The sequence below is a fragment of the Heterodontus francisci genome, chromosome 6, assembly GCF_036365525.1.
Source record: "Heterodontus francisci isolate sHetFra1 chromosome 6, sHetFra1.hap1, whole genome shotgun sequence".
Classification (NCBI taxonomy): domain Eukaryota; kingdom Metazoa; phylum Chordata; class Chondrichthyes; order Heterodontiformes; family Heterodontidae; genus Heterodontus; species Heterodontus francisci.
The window spans coordinates 111515132-111537169 of NC_090376.1; the positions used below are offsets into that span (position 1 = coordinate 111515132).

At 42.3% G+C, this 22038-nt stretch overlaps 1 protein-coding gene across 4 annotated transcripts in view; it reads left to right on the forward strand.

Moving 5' to 3' along the window:
- Window positions 1–19076, forward strand: part of myo16 (myosin XVI) — an 878535-nt gene extending 859459 nt beyond the window's left edge. For all 4 annotated transcript variants that reach the window (XM_068034136.1, XM_068034135.1, XM_068034137.1 and 1 more), the window contains 2 exons: window positions 16118–16282; window positions 17159–19076. In XM_068034136.1, coding sequence (XP_067890237.1) covers window positions 16118–16282; window positions 17159–17256 — 263 coding nt within the window. In that variant the 3' untranslated portion in view covers window positions 17257–19076. The remainder of the gene's footprint in view (window positions 1–16117; window positions 16283–17158) is intronic.
- The last annotated feature ends 2962 nt before the right edge of the window (window positions 19077–22038 follow it).

Sequence of the window (22038 nt, forward strand, 5' to 3'; positions counted from 1 at the left end):
ATCAGGGTTTTATGTTTGAAAGGAAAGTACATCCATACCCCTCTAGTGAGGCTAGCAAATCCATAGTGATTCTCAGGGACACAGGGGCCACTAGATCCCTTTTACTGGGAAAAGGCCTGACCTTTCCCCCAGAGAGTGCATTGAACATCAAAATGGTGATGAATAGTATTCGAGGGCTGTATATGCCTGTACCTGTACACCGGGTGCATCTGTAGTGCAACCTAGTTTCTGGACCGGAGAGCATTGGGATTGTCCCTAGTTTGCCTTTGGACGGGGTTGACCTGCTCCTCGGTAATGATCTGGCAGTAGCCACCCGCTCCCCCTCGCACCCCCCCCCCCAGTAGTGAAAAAAAGACCGAAGGAGGCCAGAGAGACAGGGCCGTGGCAGGAGTCAGTCCCCTGCAGTTTCGCTGAATGTATAGTGGATCAGGCTATGATCAAACCAGCTCCCCCAGAGGAGACTGCATTGGCAGTGCAGGCAGATGACCATGAGGTCTGTCTGTCTGAGACTTTTTTTGGAAAGTTAGGAGACCCAGGGAATGAATTAAATGGAATTTCCCTCACTGAGGTTCAGCGAGCCGACCCAGTATTGCCAGAGTTAGCACAGGCTGCCTAGTCTGAAAGTGAAGCAGAGGGAGTCCCTGATTGCTAATATTTAAAGAATGAGGTACTGATGAGGGAATGGAGTTCTCCTCACAGACTGAGAGCAAGGAGTGGACAGTAGTTCACCAGTTAATGGTGCCGCAGAGATATTGGAGAGAAATATTAAGAAGGGCCCACGAGATTACAGTGGCTGTACATGCTGGTATACAAAAGACCAAAGCCCACATAAGACAGCAGTTTGAATGGAAAAAACTCCACAAAGATGTGGTGGAGTACTGCAGGAGTTGCCACATGTGCCACGTTGAGGGGAAACCCCAACCTACAGTGAAACCTGCACCCCTAAGTCTTGTACTGGTGTCAGGAGGACCCTCCAGCAGAGGGCTGGTGAACTGTAAGGGACCTCCGCCGAGAACAAAAGGGGACAGGCAGGTACATGGCTGGCAAAAGGTTAGACAGGGAAGGGGAAAAAGTGACCAAGAGGGCAGGTTAAAGGAAGTCCGGGAGGAATCCCAGATAAAAACCCCTACTGTCCAGTCGGCCAACCCCGAAAAATTTGAAACGTTAGACCCCACATCCTCCTGCTTAAATGCAGACTCTGGAAGCACCCCACTAGAGTTGCGAACAGTATTTACAGGATCTTGCAGAGACAAAGACCTCTAGGGGACAGAGAAACCGTGAGGGTGATGTCTCATCTAGTCGAGGAGGAGTGCAGTAGAGTCTACACACCTACCTGCAGGCAAGACTGTCCCAGAGAAGAAAGGGGAGATTAACAAAGAATCCTCCCCCACAAAGGAAAAGGGAACCACCCATCCCCTGAAGTCAAAAGTCTTTGCATGACTCAGCAAAGCACTGAAAGAAAGTTCAGGATAGACCCACCCACGACTGACTTTCTTGGAAAAAGCTCCAATTTAAGGCTAATTAAATCTAATCCCCCACCGGCCCCTTGGCAGAACTCAACAGGAACAAAGGCCCATACAGTCATGGAAATGGGCGAACTGAAGAAAAACTTCCCCAAAGGATCACATGGTTACTGGGATTCCAAAAAGGGGAAATTAAAGCAGCACTGGCACCAAGACAGTTTTAGTAAGTTTTAGGATTCATGAATGAATGGGAATGAATAGGAGAAATGCATGGTTTTCTGTATCTTACATATTTTCTCTCAACCCTTTTAATGAAATGCGCTTCTGAAATCGCATTTCATTCCCTTGTGTGTGGAGGTGTCATGCAGGTCCCTACCTGCCAAGAATGAGGCACATTAATTTCGCCACATGGATATTAAATTTCAAATGTTGCTGGGAAGAAGAGAAGGCCTGATACAAGGGGTTGCCAAGCCCCTGGCTGGAAAGATATTTTTGCATATTAACAGACAGTATTTGTAGACAAATGACCATTCTCTGACCCACCCAATGCACAAAGCCAGAAATGGTTAGACCAGTCACGTGACTACCCTGCTGGCCAACTTGGCGAGTTTTAAATTGTAGAGACAGGTTTGAACTGGCAGAAAGCTATTTTCTCCTGGACTGAGGCAGACTTCCTCTCCTGTCTGCTCCCATCTCTTTCTCATGGAACTGAAACATCCTGAAGACACATGAACCCCAAGAGAGAACAGTCTCCTACAGTGAACAAGGTTTAAGAAGAATACTGGGCCCCAATTTAAAGCAAGATCTACATACAATCAAGGACTACAGCCAGCTCAAAGCACAGTAACAAAAAACCCTCCTCAGAGATTTCCTCAAACCTTTCCAATTTAATTTTTCTTCTGCTGTTTTCTGTTTCTATCTGCATGTGTGCATCGCGTATGTATGCTAGCATGGATGTGTCACGTATCCGTAGGAGTTAACCAAATTAGAGTTTAAGTTTACGTTTCAATAAAATTTCACCTTTCTTCTTTAAACCTAAGAAAGCCTGTTTGTGCTCATTTATTTACCTTATAATTGGAAAGCAGTAAACAAGGAGTCACCAAGGGGGAGCTAAAAACAGTGTGTTTAAAAATAAAACCCTGTTACAATAAGACCAGGTAAAGGCTGAAAGGGAACCCTCGACCTCTTTCTCACCTGGTCGTAACACCCTTTATCCTGAGACTGTGCCCCCATGTTCTAGATTCCCCAGGCAGGGGAAACAACCTCTCAGTGTCTATCAAACCCCTTCAGAATCTTGTACGTTTCTCTGAGATCACCTCTCATTCTTCTAAATTCCAGAGAGTATAGACCCAATTTAATGAAGCCTCGCATCATGGGACAACCACTTTTAAAGCCCATTGTTCCATTTCTATTTGCCTGCCAAACTTTCATTCTAATTTACAACAGACAAGTCTGTTCTCAACCCACTGAAATTGGGCCTCCTCCAATAAGTATTTTTACTCAGATTGCTCCTTTTCCATAGCTAATCTAAACCTTATGATTCTATGATCCCTGTTCCCTAAATGTTTTCCTGCTGGCACTTGATCCACTTGACCCACCTCATTCCCCAGAACCATATCCAGCAATGCCTCTTGGAAATGTACTGGTCAAGAAAATTCTCCTGAACACACTTTAGAAACTCTTCTCCCCTCTGCCCTTTACACTATTATCAATTCACCCAGTAGTGTAATGGCAACTCTATTGTTTCTATGTAAATAGATTCTGTCATTGACCCCTCTAGGACATCCTCTCCAGTACTGTAATATCCTCCTTAATTAATACTGTCACCCCTCCTCCTTTCTTTTCTTCCCTATCTTTCCTGAACTCCTTTTAGGATTGAGATGAGAAGGAATTTTGTCACTCACAGGGTGGTGAATTTTTGGAAATCTCTGCCCCAGAGGGCGGTGGAGGCTCATTCATTGAGTATGTTCAAGACTGAGATCGATAGATTTCTACATATTAAAAACATCAAGGGATACGGGGAAAATGCAGGAAAATGGTGTTGAAGTAGAAGATCAGCCATTATTTCATTGAATGGCAGAGCCGGCTCGAAGGGCTGAATGGCCTACTCCTGTTTCTATTGTTAGGACCAAGGCAGGAGGAGGGCACTGTTAGTTCAGTCCCACGTCTCCACAGGTCACAACATATCAATAAATTTTCCCACTTACCAAAATAGCCGATTAGATACTCTATTTATCCCCAGAATAAAGCACACCAACCAGGTTTCTTTAATAAACAACAAAACTATCCATTTATTATAAAATCAAGTCTTAACTAATAATGAAGTAAATATATACACCTATCAAAATATTAAAACCCCGTATTATTATCCTAGCTGTCACGCACACGCACATACATCCAAAAACAGGTTAACTGGGAAAAAATGGATTTTTATTTCCAGCTGTTTCAAAGAAATAAAAGGAAGAAAAAAAAACTGAGACGGCAGTGATCGGGAAGGAAGTCCTTTGCTTTTGCGAGGTGTCCCAAAGTCGAATAGCTGGATGCCACTCAGAGTCTTTCCAGGCGAGGTTGATAAACAGTCTGTTTTTGGGTAGGCGTTTAAAGAAATTCAACTGCAGAAGCTTCACATAGGTCTTTCATCAGGTGTGCAGCAACAGAGGTGTCAGTTTGCACACACATTCAATGCAAAAGTCCTTTTTCTTAAAGATGCAATGTTTTTGCCAGCATTCATGATGTCTTAAAAATTACAGGAGGCAACAGTACCACTTCATACAAGCTTTTGCTTTTCCAGAGCAGGGATTCTTTAAAGATGCAGGTAACAAATATCTGGTTTTTGTTCTGATCTCCTGGCAGGTTGATATGCAGATTCCAAATGCCTGCTTTTAGTCCAAAAACCAGCATCTTTTAACAGTTCAAAGTGAAACTGCTTTTCCAAGCAAGTCTCATGCTAAGTCATAAATTCTTTCTTGTCACAACAAAGGATAGCTCTGAGGTCGAAAACCCTTGTGGTTTCCCTGAAATCACCTGGTTTCCAGTATTTGTTTATGGGTCAAACCAGGAACCCCTTGCTGATGTTTTTTTTGCCTTTTAAAAGCATCCATAAATTTCATCTATCTCTAGATGTTTAAATGTCCATGAAATCCTTTTTATAAATTTTTAAATATGTAGATTCCCAAGTTTTAGACAAGAAAATAGACATTCTGCAACACTATTTCTTATGTTCTTATGACCCTGGCACCAGGGAGGCAGCATACCATCCTGGAATCGTGCCTGTGGCCGCAGAATTGCCTTTCCATTCCCCTAACTATAGAATCCCCCACAACAGCCTGGGCTGATAAGCGGCAAGTAACATTCGTGCCATGCTAGTGCTAGGCAATGGCCATCTCAAACAAGATAAATCTAACCATCTCCCCTTGATGTTCAGTGACATTACTATTGCTGAATCCCCCACTATCAGTATCCTGGGGGTTACCATTGACCAGAAACTGAACTAGACCAGCCACATATATGCAGTGGCTACAAGAGCAGGTCAGAGGCTGGGAATTGTGAGGTGTGTAGCTCACCTCCTATCCCCCCAGTGCCTGTCCACCATCTAAAAGGCACAAGTCAGGTGTATGATGGAATACTCTCCACTTGGAGCTCCAACAACACTCAAAAAGCTCAACACGATCCAGGACAAATCAGCCCACTTGATTGGCACCCCATTCACAAACATTCACTCCCTCCACCACTGACTCACAGTGACAGCAGTGTGTACCATCTACAAGATGCACTGTAGCAACGCACCAAGGCTCCTTCAACAGCACCTTCCAAACCCGTGACCTCTACCACCTAGAAGGACAAGGGCAGCAGATGCATGGGAACACCACCACCTGCAAGTTCTCCTCCAATCCATACACCATCCTCACTTGTAACTGTATTGCTGTTCCTTCATTGTCGCTGGGTCAAAATCCTGGAACTCCCTTCCTAACAGCACTGTGGATATACCTACACCCGAGGGACTGCAGCAGTTCAAGAAGGCAGCTCACCACCACCTTCTCAAGGACAATTAGGGATGGGCAATAAATGCTGGCCTAGCCAGCGATGCACCCATCCCATGAATGAATGAATAAAAAAATACTATTGCTTTCCCAAATCTCCTCCTACCCTGCACCCCCCCTCCCCCTCACCCATCCCTGTACAGCTGAGCCACTATGGTACCATGTACTTGGCTCTGGCTGCACTCTTCAGAGGTACCATCACCCATATTCAGAACTACCAGCTGGAGAGTGAGATGCACTCAGGGGACTGCTGCACTACCTGTCTGTTCCTCCTTGACCACCTGGTAGCTGCCTCCAAAAGTGTGCTCTCCGTGTAGCCCTCAGTCTCGTGGATGCACTGCACTGACTCCAGCTGCTGTTGAAGCTCCGAAACCGAGAGCTCAAGCTCCTCCAGCTGACGACACTTTCTGCACATGTGGTTGTCCAGTGAATGAGCAGCATCATGGAGTTCCCACATGGCACAGCATGCACATACTGAGGTGCCCTGCCATGCTTCTTTTTATGAGACTATTTATTAAATTGAGAGAAATAAACTTAATACTTAGGGTAGTTACAGAGAAACTATTTCTGCTGGTTGGGGAGTTGAGGACGAGAGGGTATAGTCTAAAAATTAGAACCAGATCTCTCAGGAGTGAAATTAGGAAATACTTCGAAATTTATTTTTTATTTATTTAGAGATACAGCACTGAAACAGGCCCACTGAGACTGTGCCAACCAACAACCACCCATTTATCTAATCCTACATTAATCCCATATTCCGTACCACATCCCCACATTCTCCTACCTACACTAGGGGCAATTTACAATGGCCAATTTACCTATCAACCTGCAAGTCTTTGGCTGTGGGAGGAAACCGGAGCACCCAGCGGAAACCCACACAGTCACAGGGAGAACTTGCAAACTCCACACAGACAGTATTCAGAACTGAACCCGGGTCGCTGGAGCTGTGAGGCTGCGGTGCTAACCACTGCGCCACTGTGCCGCAAAGGGTGATCAAAGTTCGGAACTTTCTCCCACAAACAGCAATAGATGCTTGATCAGTTGTTAATTTTTAAACTGCGATTGATAGATTTTTGTTAAGCAAAGGTAATAAGGAATACAGGGCAAAGGCAGGTATATGGAGTTAAGTTGCAGATCAGCCATGATCTCATTGATGGAAAAGGCCTGAGGGGCTAAATTCTATTCCTATTCCTATGTTTCTATGAAGGATGCTTGCATTCCTGTCCCCTGCAAACGCTGAAATCCTTTGAACTGGTACTGTATGACATTACTAGCCCTACCTCTGATTTGACCCTCTGTTTGCAAACTTGAATCATACAGGTTCATTCATGTCACTCACCAAAGAATATGCGTTCAGCTATAAGAAGGGCCCAGTACGAGTGGTATTTAAAGGGCCAAGCACCCAACTTGTGGATAAGGTAGTTCAGAATAACTTCTTCTTTCACAAAGTCTCTGGAAGTAATGTTTTTGGAGATTTTGTGGTGACTTCTTGGATTTGGCAGGGAGTGTTTTTACATCCTCAAAGGGAGGGCAGAAGATTGGGTGACCTGTGCACACAAAGGCTGCAACACATATGGGGCTGCAGTTACAGTGCCTCTGGTTCTGTTACACAACAGGGTGATGGAGAAGAGGCTGCGAGAAGGATAGCTCTGCATGATGCCTTCTGCCATGTTGGTGCTGGACTTCTCCATGCTCCTTGATAGCGACAGGAAGCTGTCTGGCAGGCCAACCAATGCATCACTGCTTCTCGGTGTGCATCCTCATCAGCATGCTTATGTATTCCTTCACATCGAGGTCCTCATCTAAGTCCTTTAGAGCAGAACTCATCTGAGACCTCACCCCCTGGTGGGCTGGCACACAAACTATTCTATGCCCCTGGCCTGGTTGCAGCATACTCATGCTCGGTGTGTCACCACGTGCTGATCCTGCTTCTATACTTGCATCTGAGGAATGTGCAGGACCAATATCTGAGCTGCTGGCTGAGTGTCAGATCAAGTGACAAGGCCTCTTCATCAGTGCTGTGCTGTTGCTCTCTCCTCCTGGGGGCTCCTGTGGCTGGGCAGGTATCAGTTCTTGATAATTATGCTCTGTACGCCCAAGTCTGGGTCATTAGTAAAGATCAAGAAAAGCAGGGGTCCAAGCACCGACCCCTGGGGAACCCCACTTTATACCTTCCTTCAGCCTGAAAAACAACCGTTCACTTCTACAGTCTGTTTACTGTCACTCAGCCAATTTTGAATCCATGCAGTTGCTGTCGCTTTTATGCCTGAGCTCATAATTGAAAGCAGGAAATCAGAAAGGGCAAGCTTGGGAGTGGGGTGGAAAGCAAGAGGTCCACGATCACACCATCTGCAGATTGCACATCATGTCAGATAGCAGGATAAGGGTGAGCTGGGAGTTGAGAAGGAGTATAAGGCATGAATATACCATCATCCTCAAAGTTCTCAGTGATGCCGGATGCCACAAGCTCTCCGCCGCTAGCCCCGTGATGCAGAGAAGAATCTCTTCCGTAGGGCTCAGGAGACCAAACGTCCTTGGTCTCACCAGCTTTGCTCTGCTCCCTTCGATTGTGTACCACCTTGTCCTGCAAGATAGAGGGCAGAATGTCAGTGATTGTGTTGCACTGTGTTTGGGTGAGGTGCCTGTCATAACTGAATATCTGGAGATATGTGGAAGCAACAGGAGGTGAGCATGAGCTTGGCATCATTCGAATTTGTGAGAGGGTAAGGCGGAGAATCCGAATGTTAGGAGTGGGTCCTGAGCATGAGGGACTCCTAATGGGTGAGTGCTGGGGGTATGGTGCATTGAGCAGCATGAGAGGTCAGTGATGTGGTAGGTAGATGTCATGTAAGATGCATTAACTGACCTTGATCACCCACTTGAAGACATTTATAATTGGAAAGCGGTGAACAAGGATTCACCCAGGGGAGCAAAAAACACAGTGTGTTTAAAATTAAACCCTGTTACGGTAACACTAGGTGAAGGCTGAAAGAGACCCCTAGACACCTTTCTCACCTGGTCGTAACAATATGTACAGAAAGACTTTTGGGCAGTAGCCATTTTATACACCACATGGAACATGGTGTCAGAAGTCAGTAGCTGGGGTTTGATAGGATTTTGATAGCTGTAAGACAGACAATAGATGTGCAAAACATCAGAGTTTAAAACAGCTCCCATCTGCAACTTTGCACAGGATGAGATCATCCAAGGATACTGAGAGAAGCAAGGGCGGAAATTGTGGAGGCACTGGCCATAATCTTCCAATCCTCCTTAGACACAGGCGTGATGCCAGTAGACTGGAGAATTGCAAATATTACACCCTTGTTCAAAAAAGCGTGTAAGGACAAGCCCAACAACTACAGACCAGTCCGTTTAACCTCGGTGGTAGGAAAGCTTTTAGAAATGATAATTTAGGACAAAACTAACAGTCATTTGGACAAAGGTGGATTAATTGAAGGAAAGCCAGCACAGATTTGTTAAGGGCTATAATAAAAACAAGAAATGCTGTAACCACTCACTGACCCGAAACATTAACTCTGCTTCTCTTTTCACAGATGCTGCCAGACCTGCTGAGTGGTTCCAGCATTTCTTGTTTTTATTTCAGATTTCCAGCATCCGCAGTATTTTGCTTTTATTTGTTAAGGGCTAAGCGTGTTTAACTAACTTGCTTGAGTTTTTTTTGATGAGGGTAACGCAGTTGATGTTGTGTACATAGACTTTTAAAAGGCACTTAGTAAAAAGCCACATAACAGGCTTGTCAGCAAAGTTAGAGCTCAGGCATAAAAGGGACAGCAACCACATGAATTCAAAATTGGCTGAGTGACAGTAAACAGACTGCAGTGGTGAACGGTTGTTTTTCAGTCTGAAGGAAGGTATAAAGTGGGGTTCCCCCGGGGTCGGTGCTAGGACCCCTGCTTTTCTTGATCTTTATTAATGATCCAGACTTGGGCGTACAGGGCATAATTTCAAAATTTGCGGATGACACAAAATTTGGAAGAATTGTGAACTATGAGGAGGATAGCGATAAACTTCAAGAGGACATAGGCTGGTGGAATGGGCGGACATGGCAGATGAAATTTAATGCAGAAATTTTGGTCGGAAGAACTGGGAGAGGCAAATAAATTAAAAGGTACAGATCTAAAGAGGGTACAGGAGCAGAGGGACCTGGGGACATACGTGGATAAATCATTGAAGATTGTAGGCAGGTTGAGAAAGCAATCAATAAAGCTAGGATTTATAAATAGGAGCATAGAGTGCAAGAACAAGGAAGTTATGATAAACCCGTATAAAACACTGGTTCCGCCTCAACTGGACTATTGTATCCAGTTCTGGGCACCACACTTTAGGAAGGATGTGAAAGCATTACAGAAGGTGCAGAAAAAAATCTCGAGAATGGTTCCAGGGATGAGGAATTTCAGTTACGTGGACAGGTTGGAGAAGCTGCGCCTGTTCTCCTTGGAGAAGAGAGGATTAAGTGGAGATTTTGTAGAGGTGTTCAAAATCATGAGGGGTCTGGACAAAGTAGATAGGGAGAAACTGTTCCCATTGCCTGAAGGATCCAAACCAAAGGGCACTGATTTAAGGTGATTGGCAAAAGAAACCAAGCAACATGAGGGAAAACTTATTATGCACCAAGTGGTTAGGATCGGGAATGCTCTGCCTATAAGTGTGGCGGAGGCAGATTCAATCAAGGCCTTCAAAAGAGAATTGGACCATTATCTGGAGAAAATAAATTGCAGGGCAACAGAGAAAAAGCCAGGGATTGGAATAGGTGAATTGCTCTTGCATAGAGCTGGCACAGACATGATGGGCCGAATGGCCTCCTTCTGTGCTGTAAAGATTCTATGATTCTATGACATCAACAGTGGATAAGTCATTATGTATTTGAATTTTCCTGTACCTGCTCCTTTTGGCAAGAAGGGAGATTTGAGAGGGATTTTGCAATTCTTCCAGTCTCAGTGGCAGAATTATGAGATTGCCACAGAGTTGGACAAGAAAACTGAACAGTTAAGAGTAGCAACACTATTAGCATTGATGGAGAAGGGGTGTTACAAGCTGAATCTGAAAAAATAGTTCAGGCTAGAAAGCAATTTGAAATAGGAACATTGGAATTTCAAATGGAAAAAGAGATGCAAATGAGAAAAGCGGAAAGAGAATTACAGTTTCAAAAGGAAAAATAGGAAAGAGAATTACAATTTCAAAAGGTAAAAGAGGAAAGAGAATTACAATTTCAAAAGGTAAAAGAGGAAAGAGAGATGCAAAGAGAGGCAGCAGTGAGACAGTTTGGGTTAGGCAGGCTACAAACACAAGGTGAGAATGATGCCAGCAATTGAAATACTATACCCAACCTGGGGTGAGATATTAATCGTCTACCATTTCTCCCTAAGAGTAAGAATGCAGGGAACCCTCCACCAGTAACGAAAGGAAGTGCAGAGGGTAGGCATGTTTTCCACAGACCTGTGTGTTCCCATTATAGCAAGCAGGGCATGTGAAAGCCGACTACTGAAAATTGAAGGGGAGACCAGTGAGTTTTGTGGGAGTTCACAAGGCTAGCCTAGAAAAGGGTGCCCTAGCAGGGCAGCAAGGCAGACTAGCCTAACCACAGTGATGGACCCCTCAAAGGATACTACCGTAGATGTGGCAGAAACAGAAAAAATTCCAGACGATTACCAGGATTTTGTTTTAAATGAAAAGGCGTCCCCATTCCCCACTGATGAGACAGGCAAGTCCATTGTTCTGCTCAGAGATACAGGGGCCACTCAATCTTTAATGCTGGATAAAGGGGTCTCGCTAAAGACAAAGGTTCTGGTAAAAGGCATTGAAGGCCGTAACCCTCTATCGGTTCTACCTGCAGTGTAACCTAGTCTCTGGACCAGTTACAGTAGGGATTGTTCCTAGTCTGCCTGTGGCTGGAATAGATCTGCTGCTAGGCATTGATTTGACTGGAGGGATGGTGAAAGCAGCCTTGGTAGTCTTAGACCAACCAAATGAGGTCAAAGAGACAGAACAAATACAGGAGGAAGTCCCTGGAATATTCCCTCACTGTATTGTAACCAGGCCCATGGCTAAGCAAGCTCCACCAGAGCAAGCTGAGCCAGCAATTCAGCCAGATGTCCCGAGGTCTGGCTGGCTGAAGCATTTTTTGGAGATTTAGGGGAGGAGAAGAAGGTAGATAATAATTCCCTTTAATTGAAGCCCAGCAGGCAGACCCTGATTTAAAAAGATAAGCTCAGACTGCTTGTTTGGAGGCAGAGGCAGAGAAAATCTGAATGTTATTACTTTAAAAATGGAGTAATAATGAGGAAATGGAGACCTCCACAGCAATCTGCAGAGGAGGAGTGGACAGTCCTCCAAATTGTAGTTCCCCCCTAAATACCTTAGGGAGATTTTGAGGATTGCCCATGAAATCCGAATGGCTGGGCACATGGGTATCAGAACAACCCAGGCCCGAATAAGCCGACAGCTTTAATGGCCTCCGATGCATCCGGATGTGGTTAAATTCTGCAGGACCTGTCAGGTTGTGGGAAATCACAACCTACAATCCAACGTGTCCCACTAAGTCCCATCCTTGCTTTTGAGGAACCGTTCAGCAGAGTTCTGGTTGATTGCGTGGGACCCCTACCTTAAACTAGAATAGGTTACCAATACCTTCTAACCATTACGGATATGCCAACCCAATCCCAGAAGCCATACCCTCAAGGAAAATTAGAGCTGAGGGTTGAGGGACTATCCCAGTTTTTTTACCCGATACGGACTGCCCAAAGAAATTCAGGCCAATCAAGGAACTAATTTCATGTCCCAAATGTTCCAAGAAATCATACACAGCCTTGGTATTGACCAGCTGAAATTTTCAGCCTATCACCCACAGTCACAAGAGACTCTGGAACGATGCCATCAAACCCTGAAAACCATGATCAGGGCATATTGTTGAGATTACCCCCATGATTGGGACAAAGGAGTAGCTTTTTTACTGTTTGCTACCAGAGATTCACCAAATGAATCCACAGGCTTCAGCTCATTTGAATTGGTTTTTGGACGTGAAGTGAGAGACCCCTTGAAATTGATAAGGAAAAATTCCTGGATAAAGGGAGGAAACATCATTGCTAAATTACATGTCTACTTTTTGTGAATGACTCTTTAAAGCCTGTGCTGCAGCAAAAGAACACCTGAAAGCATCTCAGAAAAACATGAAAAGGCAGGCAAACAAAAAGGCTGAAGTACGAGAATTTAAGCCAGGGTACCAGGTTCTGGTACTGCTACCATTACAGGGTCAACCCCTAAAAGCCAGATTCAGGAGGCCCTACAGTGTAGGGAAAAAAGTCAGTGTAGTGAACTACCTAATTAACATATAATATAGTTAACGTTTCGGGTCAGTGACCCTTCTTCGGAACTGTTCCGAAGAAGGGTCACTGACCCGAAACGTTAACTCTGCTTCTCTTTTCACAGATGCTGCCAGACCTGCTGAGTGGTTCCAGCATTTCTTGTTTTTATTTCAGATTTCCAGCATCTGCAGTATTTTGCTTTTACCTAATTAACACACCAGACTGGGGGAAAAAGCAAAGACACTGCCAGATAAATATGCTAAAAAAAAACACAATCGGAAACCAGATAAACCAGTGAGTTTATGTCAGGCAGTGAGAACAGTAGAGGAGGATAACACTAGTGGAGACAAATTAGGAAAGGAAGGTAACTCAAAAAAATTCTCAAATTGAACCCCCTACTGTAAAATTGGAAAATATCAAAATTCTAAGGAGACTAGATACCATACAGAGAAATGACCTAGCAACACTGCTAAGAGAATTTGAGGAAGTTTATAGGGACAAACTGGGTCGTACCTTTCTAACTATACATAATGTAGCTGTAGAAGAGACTCCACCTATAAAATAAAACCCTTATAGACTGAGCCCCGATAGAGTGACTCAAGTCTGCAAAGAAATCCAATATATGCAGGCCAATGATTTAATTGAAGCCAGTCAAAGCAGTTGGAGCTGATCCATTGTACTAGGCTCCAAACCTGATGGATCAACTAGACTTTGCTTTGGTTACAGCAAAGTTAATGCAGTAACATGGACACCTGAGAGCATCTCAGAAAATATCCAATCCCCCGTACTGAGGATTGCATTGACTGAGTAGGAAGCTCCACGGACATTAGTAAAATCAATTATTGAAAGGATACTGGCAAGTCCCCATGACTACCCAAGCAAAAGAAATGTCAGCATTTGTTACCCCTGATGGCTTATTTCAATGTAAAGTAATGCCATTTGGTTTCATGAACGCCCCAGCAACTTTCCATCGACTAATGAACCAGGTGGTAGCTGGTTTAAGCAACCGTGTCGTCTACTTGGATGACCTGTTAGTTTACAGTGATACCTGAGAAGATCATTTGAACCATTTAAGGGAACTGTTTATGGGTTTACAGAAAGCTCACAACGTGGCCAATTTAATAAAGAGCGAATTCGCTAAGGCTAAAGTAGCCTATTTGGGCCACATTGTAGGCCTAGGTTGGGTGTTGCCAAGGGCAGCAGAAGTGCAAGTCCTGGTAGATTTCCCTGTTCCCAAAACTAAGAAAGAAATCATGCAATTCCCGAGAATGTACGGTTTCTACCAAAAATCTCTTCCCAATTTCAGCATTTTAGCTGCACCCTTAACTGACTCATTAAAGAAAAATATAACAGTAGTGTGGTCAGAGTGGTGTCAGCTGGCTTTTGAAAAGTTGAAGGCGATTTTAACAAATGACCCAGTATTGGCAGTCCCAAATTTTAACTATTTTAACAAACCCTTTAACTTGGCTGTTGACGCCAGTGATATCGGAGTAGGAGCAGTCGTACTCCAAGATGACGATTCAGGCCTCAAGAGACCAGTTGGTTATTTCCCAAAAAAACTAAACAAACGGCAAAAAAAAATACAATAGAGAGAGAGGTGTTAGGACTCCCGCTAGCCCTTCAACATTTTGAAGTTTATGCAAATAACGGACAAAGAGAAATTCAAATCTATACTGACCACAAACCCCTTACATTTCTAGAAAAATTGAAAAATATGAAATGAACTGAAGGAATTATGAAATAAAGTTAACTGTGAACTGAACTACAAAAAATGGACATATTTGTGCCACAGACAAAATGGAGTAGAGGTCAGGTAACCCCTTCTGTACTTTCAATAAACATGTTTGTCTGTTGAAGACAAATCCCATTATTCATATCTCAGTTAGCTTTAGGGAAAACATATTGAAATGGAAAACCAGCCCATTCCATGCTAAAACCTCTATCTACAGGAATTGAGCTAACAAAGACTTTTTCAGAAAGAATGACTCCGAATCCAAGGCCAAAATAATCGGTGAGAAATAACACCTATTTATCTAAATGGACCACACTCACATGCCATCATGTAACAATGGCTCGCTTGTTCTGGAACATTGTATGAATCATCCCAGGGAGAGAGCCCTTAGTCACCTGACTGACACCCCCTACCTGGCAAGTCTTAACCTTAAAAGGTATCTCTCTGGAGACAGAGAGAGAGAGAGAGAGAGAAAAGCCAGTAAGCAACCAGAGAAGGTCTTTTCCTGCCGGAACAGCTGTGAGACGGTTCCAGCTAAGCAGGAGCCCTGCTGATAACATCTTTTAACTACTGCAGCAGAGAAATTGCAAGGTGACTTTGGAACTCCCCATCTGTGAAAGCGACCCAGGATTTACCACCCTTGACTTCAGATTGAGGCCTTAACCACAAACAGCCTGCAACACTTCATCCTTTTCAAGACAACGAACATTCAGGCCTGCACCACTGAAAGATTTCCTCCCGAAAAGCTTCTAAAGGTTTTTTTAAAACAATAAACTCTTTTACAACAATTGGACTCTAATTGCATGTTACACTGTACTCTCTATCTTTTCTTGTGTACGTCTCTGTCTGCATGAGTGGGTGAAGTCGCAAATATTTTTCGGTTACTGTGTAAAAATAAATATGTATTTTTCTTTTCTAACCTACGAGAAAATCTGTTATTTATTTATTTGACCTTTAAAACACTCAGGGACTAAAACGCTATTTTTAAAGCACTATCTGCGGTCAGTTGAGAGTGGAAATCACCCACACCACTTCCCTTCTGTCTGTAACACTATGTTCAACATGGCATCCTTCTCAAACTCCTACTCTTCTCCTTGAACACAAAGTTAAAATGTCTCCTAGAACCAAAAAAAACTGAAGATAACTAATAAAGTAGGCTCTTTCATGAAAGGTGGAAAGGTAGATCATGTCACTCAATTATGAAAAGTTTCTTAAAATAACATTTACCATTATGTTTCTATGTTTAATAGAGTTTCTTAGTGATGATTTATGTTTTCATTCCAAGATTGACACACACAATTGAGTCATCTATCTTTTCACTTGTTGAGTAAATTCTTCATAACCATTCCTGCAACACAAGTGCATTGACGGAAGGGTCCTTTCCACTCAGGAGAAAGTATAATTGTTCTGCACTGGTACAGCACCACATGTATAATTCGCAAGTACACATAGGTTGGCGTTGTTACATTTTCTGATTTTTCAGAGCCAAAGTGCCTGTAAAATTGAGACATTTCTGGAAAATGTGCTTTCAGATGCTTCAGTGTTCATTTTTTCTATTAGGCACAAGTGATGAAGGGAGCCCGAGTCTGTCTAACAGAGAAGAGAACTGTGGAACAAGAAATATATCAGAGACGCAGGATAGAAATGCTAATAACCCTGTGACCAGCCTGTCTCCTGCGGTAACTGCAGCTCCAGCAGTGGAGAACGGGAATCAACTATTGAATGGTAATTTGTATTTCACTTATCAGTGAGCTGTTACAGCTGTGCATGCAGTGAATATTTGAAAATGAAAACACTGTCCAGAAATAAAAAATGCTCTTTCTCTCCTCGAGATCCGTTGATCTCCACAAGTACTCTAAACATGTAAAATCCTAGAGGGCCTGCAAGCAGCAATACACATATCTTATACAGTACACTTGAGTGGGAACTCAGGACTCTCATGAATTCCTGGATGTTTGGAATTCCTCCAAATGACAAATTGAAAATTGCAGAATGATCAGTACTGTGCTGTGACACTTACTGGCATGTACTGTTTGCTTATTTAAGATTATTCGGAAACCTGATTCTTTTTCCAAGGTCGCAAAATTTTCAAGAATGAAAACCTGAATTACTTGGAATTGGAAAGTTAAAGGCTGTCATATCCCCTTAATGGGCCTTTTATATATCTTAAGTGTAACAGATAACATAAAACTTGTTTACAGTATGATGCATTCATCTTAATTGTTAGGAGGACATGAGTTTTGTCCAGTTTGTTGACAGTAACTAAGTGGTTCATGCATTACTATTAATTTGAAAATTTTCTTTGAAAATGTTGGATTCTTTACTGGATTTGATACTTGAGTTGGCCTGTAATTAGTTTACTTTCAACTGACATAGGTGATGTAAAAAAGTAACATGAAAATAGGTGCTTAAACTTCAACAGGGAAAGTAAATTATGCCATATGCTTGCAAACTTAATCCAGTTCCATTTAAAAATGACCTGAAAAAAGTACCGGTGTGATTTTGCGAGCTTTGTTGCCTCTTTGAATCGGGGTAAAGGTAAAACAAGTAGGCTTAGAAATTACACAGTGAGATACTAATGTGCAATGGCATTTGTCTCAGATCCCTGTCTCCATGGAGTAAATTTTCAGGAATTACGATTGAATTCCCAGCATGGAGTCTCACTCGACAGGAACATGGACTGGAGAATCGGACACTGAGGTCAACGTACCGGATTCATGCTGCTCATTTCCTTGCCTGATTTTCCGATCTGTGCTCTGATTGAACGAGACTGAAATTCTGAAAATTTCATCCCCTATATTAGCAGAGCTTTAAGAGATTAACTCCTCTGCTGAAATCAGAGACAAAGGAATTCCAGAAGGACTTGCTGAATGATCTCCTGATAATATCTCTTGATGTTGTTTCTTTACTTTTCCATATAACATCATATTGAGGACAATTGTACCTCCCAAGTTATGTCTGACAAAATTGACATTAAATGAGGTGGGATCCAAATAAAACTAAATTCTAAATTGTAAAATGTAATGGTAGTCATTTTGAAGAGCATACTGAGGCAGTTGCATGGTGAGGTGTTGTTTCTCTTTGGAGATCCAAAATGCTGGACCATCCCCAACATTCTTCACATACTGGGGCCTATATTCAACACCTGTAAAATGGATGCAAAATGGGCTCAACAATAACCAATTTAGCAGGGAAGAAGCCTGTGTTTCAATTAGCTTGGGGATATGGGTCACTGCTAAATTGGTTGGGGCCTTTTTTCAGTCATCTCTGGTGGCCACCTGAAATGAGTGTGGGCCTTCTTTCAATATTAAGATGAGCTGCTGTCTCCATTTTAGAATTGGAGTCTGAAGTTTGCTTAGACTAGTCAGCTCTTGCTCTTCGAAGTTCCGACTAATATTTTCAGGTCTGAACAGTCTAACCAGAAGTTCTTAGAGACCACTGAATATTGCTCGAAAAAGGCCCCAAAACTTTGTAAAGTTTACTGCTCCTGGCTGCAAAAAAACAGCCTACTTTTGTGCATCTGCCCTTGCCCCTTCTCCTTTGTCTACCCATGGACATAGCCATAGACCTCAGAAGCAGTCAAAATTTGGCACTAATGTTTAGCATCCGCAGCTTACCTGAATTAGGTCCATGAGCCCTGAGGTGGAATTTAGGATGGTCCTCAGTCCTCTCTGTTCTGGCATGCCATCGCTGCAGGTCATTGGAATCCCAACTGGTTTAGGGTGCTAATGGCTTTAGGCTCGCCAATTCTTCAGCGCAGCCTTGCTATTGATGAAATGCTAAGCTAGATTAGAAATGGAGGCCAGGTGCTTCTTTATAAGATGAAAGAGTATTAGAGTTCTCCTCTTCACTTCTGAGCTGCAGGAACAGGAGCATTGTTGGAATCTGAATTGAATTATGGTTTATTTCATGGAATGATCTGGAAATGGGGAAAGGATAATGACCCTAGAAGCAAAATAGAAATTTTCACCATTTAGCATCCTTTTTTTTTCTGAGCTTCATAAAGGAAGATTTCACTGCTTCTTTTGCTTTTATTGTACAGAAATTCAGGTTCTGAACTCAAGTTGTAGAATTATAGTATTTATAGTAATACTGAAATGTATTAATTTTCTGACTAGTAATTGAGAAGACAATTAAGCAAAAAAGGTTGATGCACCTAAACAGCTGATCATACACAACAACAGAAAGAACACTCCAAAATGATCTAATTACTTTTATCACCTCCTACCCTCACCCCTTCCAGTGCAAAAACAAAATCACGAGTAAAATGTAATGTGTACTTTACAAAATGTTTAAAAATATTTATGTTGTATCATAAGTTATGTTTACAATCTAACAGTGTTTGATGGTAACATGTTGGGGCATACTTGCCTCTTTTGCATGTTGTTTTTGGTGCTTTTTCATTTCAGACTGGATCTATCTTTCAGGAAGCTGCATTTCTCCGGGTGATGTGGTTTATGCAGTCAAATAAACTGATATTGAGTCTTTGCTTATTTTAGTAACACTTTGCTTTTGTAATTTTCAGTGTAATATTATGGATCAAATTCTGGTCTAAAATTCCGATCAGTGTCTTATCTCTGATGAATTACATTTTCAATAAAAAGAATATATTTCAGTGTATTTCCGTTTTCAGTTCAAATAAATTAAATGGATAGATATTTCAGTTTCTGGACTGTTATAGATGATGATTTTTGTCATGACTCTGCTTCTCCTGGTCTGAATTTCAGTACCACTTCAAATTATTTATTACATAGTGCAGAAGTATTTCTTAAAACACAAAAAAGAAAGGAAGTTTCAAAGTTGCACTATTCAGTCATTTATAGATGCACGGTAACATGGAGGCTTTGAATGATTTAAGAATCGGGTGTGTTAGATATTGGCCTATCACCTCCAGGACCCAGGTTCAAATCCAAACCAGGCTGTAGCAATGGAAGTCTATTGGAGGTACCGTTGTTCGAATGAAATATTAAACCAAAGCCGAGTCTGCCCTCTCAAATGGGCATAAAAGATCCCTTCGAAGAACAGCAGGGGAGTTTTCTTGATATCCTGGCCAACATATATCCCTCAACCAACACATAAATCAGATGGTGTGGTTATTTACCTAACTGCTGTTTGTGAGATCTTGCTGCATGCAAATTGACCGCCACGTTTCTGACATTACAATAGTGCCTACACTACAAAATTAATTCTTTGGCTGTGAAGTGCTTTGGAACATCCGAAATGTGTGATATGGATGTGAGTCTTTTTCTTTTTCCCTTTCACTTTTCATCTTTCACATGTATCATTTTTAACAACTGGAACTTCTAAAGATGGAAATTTAACTTAATCCTAAATTAAATCCATTCCCTTATCCTAGGACTTTTCAGGATATTAGATCAGATTCAGTTCTGTGTGTATATTGGATGTGTGTTTAGGTTTTGTTCACCAGTTAGTTCCATGTTGAACACAAGCCTTTCCTCAGCTTCAGTGAAACCCAATTGACGGAAAATCACAGACATTGCACCTACGGTTTTAGGATAGGCCATCCATTGCAGGCAAGGCCTCGGCATTGTATCAGGATTTCAGCAAATTACCCCCACGGTACTGAAACCGTGACATAACAATGCAGAGCCAGAATCAAAACAAACAGAACATCAGCTTGTCTAAGGTTTAAAATGCTGAACAAATTTAGTTTTGCAGGACCAAGAACCTTTGCTTCCACATTGCCTATCAGTTGATATCTACTGCTCCATTGCCAGGGAAAAGACAAAACTAGCGAGATGGATTAAATGTATTTTTTATTTTTTTATTTTGTGACTATAAAAATGCTCCAGAGGCTTCCAATTACACTATTTGATAGATGATAATGTCCCTTTATTTTGAATGCATTAAAGCTTTGTTAAATTAGAACTTCATGTGACTGTGTCAATGCATTTGTTACTGATATTGAACTTTGTAGTTTCAAGCTACTGCATGAGTGTCCACTGGCAGTGCTTCTGCCTCAGTCAGCATGTTATGGGTTCAAGACCTTCTCCAGGACTTGAGCATGTAATGTAAGCTGGCACTTCAGTGCAGTACTGCAGTCTCAGAGTTACTGACTTTCTAGTGAGATATTAAACTGAGTCTGTCTATAATAAAAAGAGAATGTGATGGAAATACTCAGCAGGTCAGGCAGCATCTGTGGAGAGAGAAACAGAGTTAACGTTTCAGGTCTGTGACCTTTCATCAGAACTGGCAAAGGTCTGCAAGTGAAAGGGGCGTGGGTGGGGTGGTGGTTGGTGGGGTGGGAAGAAGAACAAAAGGGAAGTGTCTGATATGGCAGTGGGCAGGAGAGATTAAATGACAGAGATGTTACAGAACAAAAGGCAAAGGGAGTGCTTAGTAAAAGATATAGCATGAGTCCAGAGACAGTGTTAATGGCAGAATTATGAACAACTCTGTCCAGAAGCAAAAACATGCAAAACAAGATAAAGACAGGCACATGCTTAAAAAATAAAATAAAATAAACTGAGTTTGTCTGTTCAGGTGAACCTAAAAAATCCCATGAAAAGATACAAAGAACAGGGCAGTACTCCCAATTTCCTAGTCAACATTTTGGGATATCTGTGATGTGATCTAACATTATATAAAATGTAAATTTCTTCTTTCTTGCTGATTACCTAGCAATTACTGCTGTCTTCATTCTTTTGAAGCCATTAATGAAATCAATATAAATCAGCAGAAACACAACAAACTGTCGTACAGATTCATAAAGAATGCGAATAATTGTGCATCCTAAAGGGAAAATGTTAGTACTGCATGTAAACACAAGTAAGGATTTGGGTCAAACCATATGATTTTTGAGTAAACTGTCTGATTTGCATTTTAAAACTCATAGACACCAAAAATTTGCTTTTCAAAATAGAAATCCATTTTTTTCTACATATTTTATGTTGTCATGCAGGCCCCCATCTGCCAAAAATGAGGCACATTAATTTTGCCACATGGACATTCAATTTCAAATTGTTGCTGGGGAGAAGAGAAGGCCTGTGACAAGGGGTTGCCAGGCCCCTGGCTGGAAAGACATTTTTGCATATTAACAGACAGTGTTGGAACAAAAGAGCTATCTCCTGCTCCAATACAATCCACAAACAGACCTGGTCAAACCAGTTAGTCACATAACTAAGCTTGGCAGTCTGTGTTTTTTTTTCCGGAATTGTCATGTTTTGAACAGAAAGTTGTTTGCTCCTGGATTGAAAAGACCTCTCTTGGCTGGCTCGCCATAGTCTCTCCTGTCTGCTCCCATCTCTTTCTCATGGAACTGAATCCACTGAAGACACATGAACCCCAAGAGAGAAAAGTGTCCTACAGCGAATAAGGTTTAAGAAGAATACTGGGCCCCAACGGAAAGCAAGGTCTACCTACAATCAAGGACTCTACAGTGAGCTCGAAGACCGGTAACACAAAGTCTTCAGATATTGTCTCAAACTTTTCCACTTTATTTCTCTTCTGCTCTTTTCTGT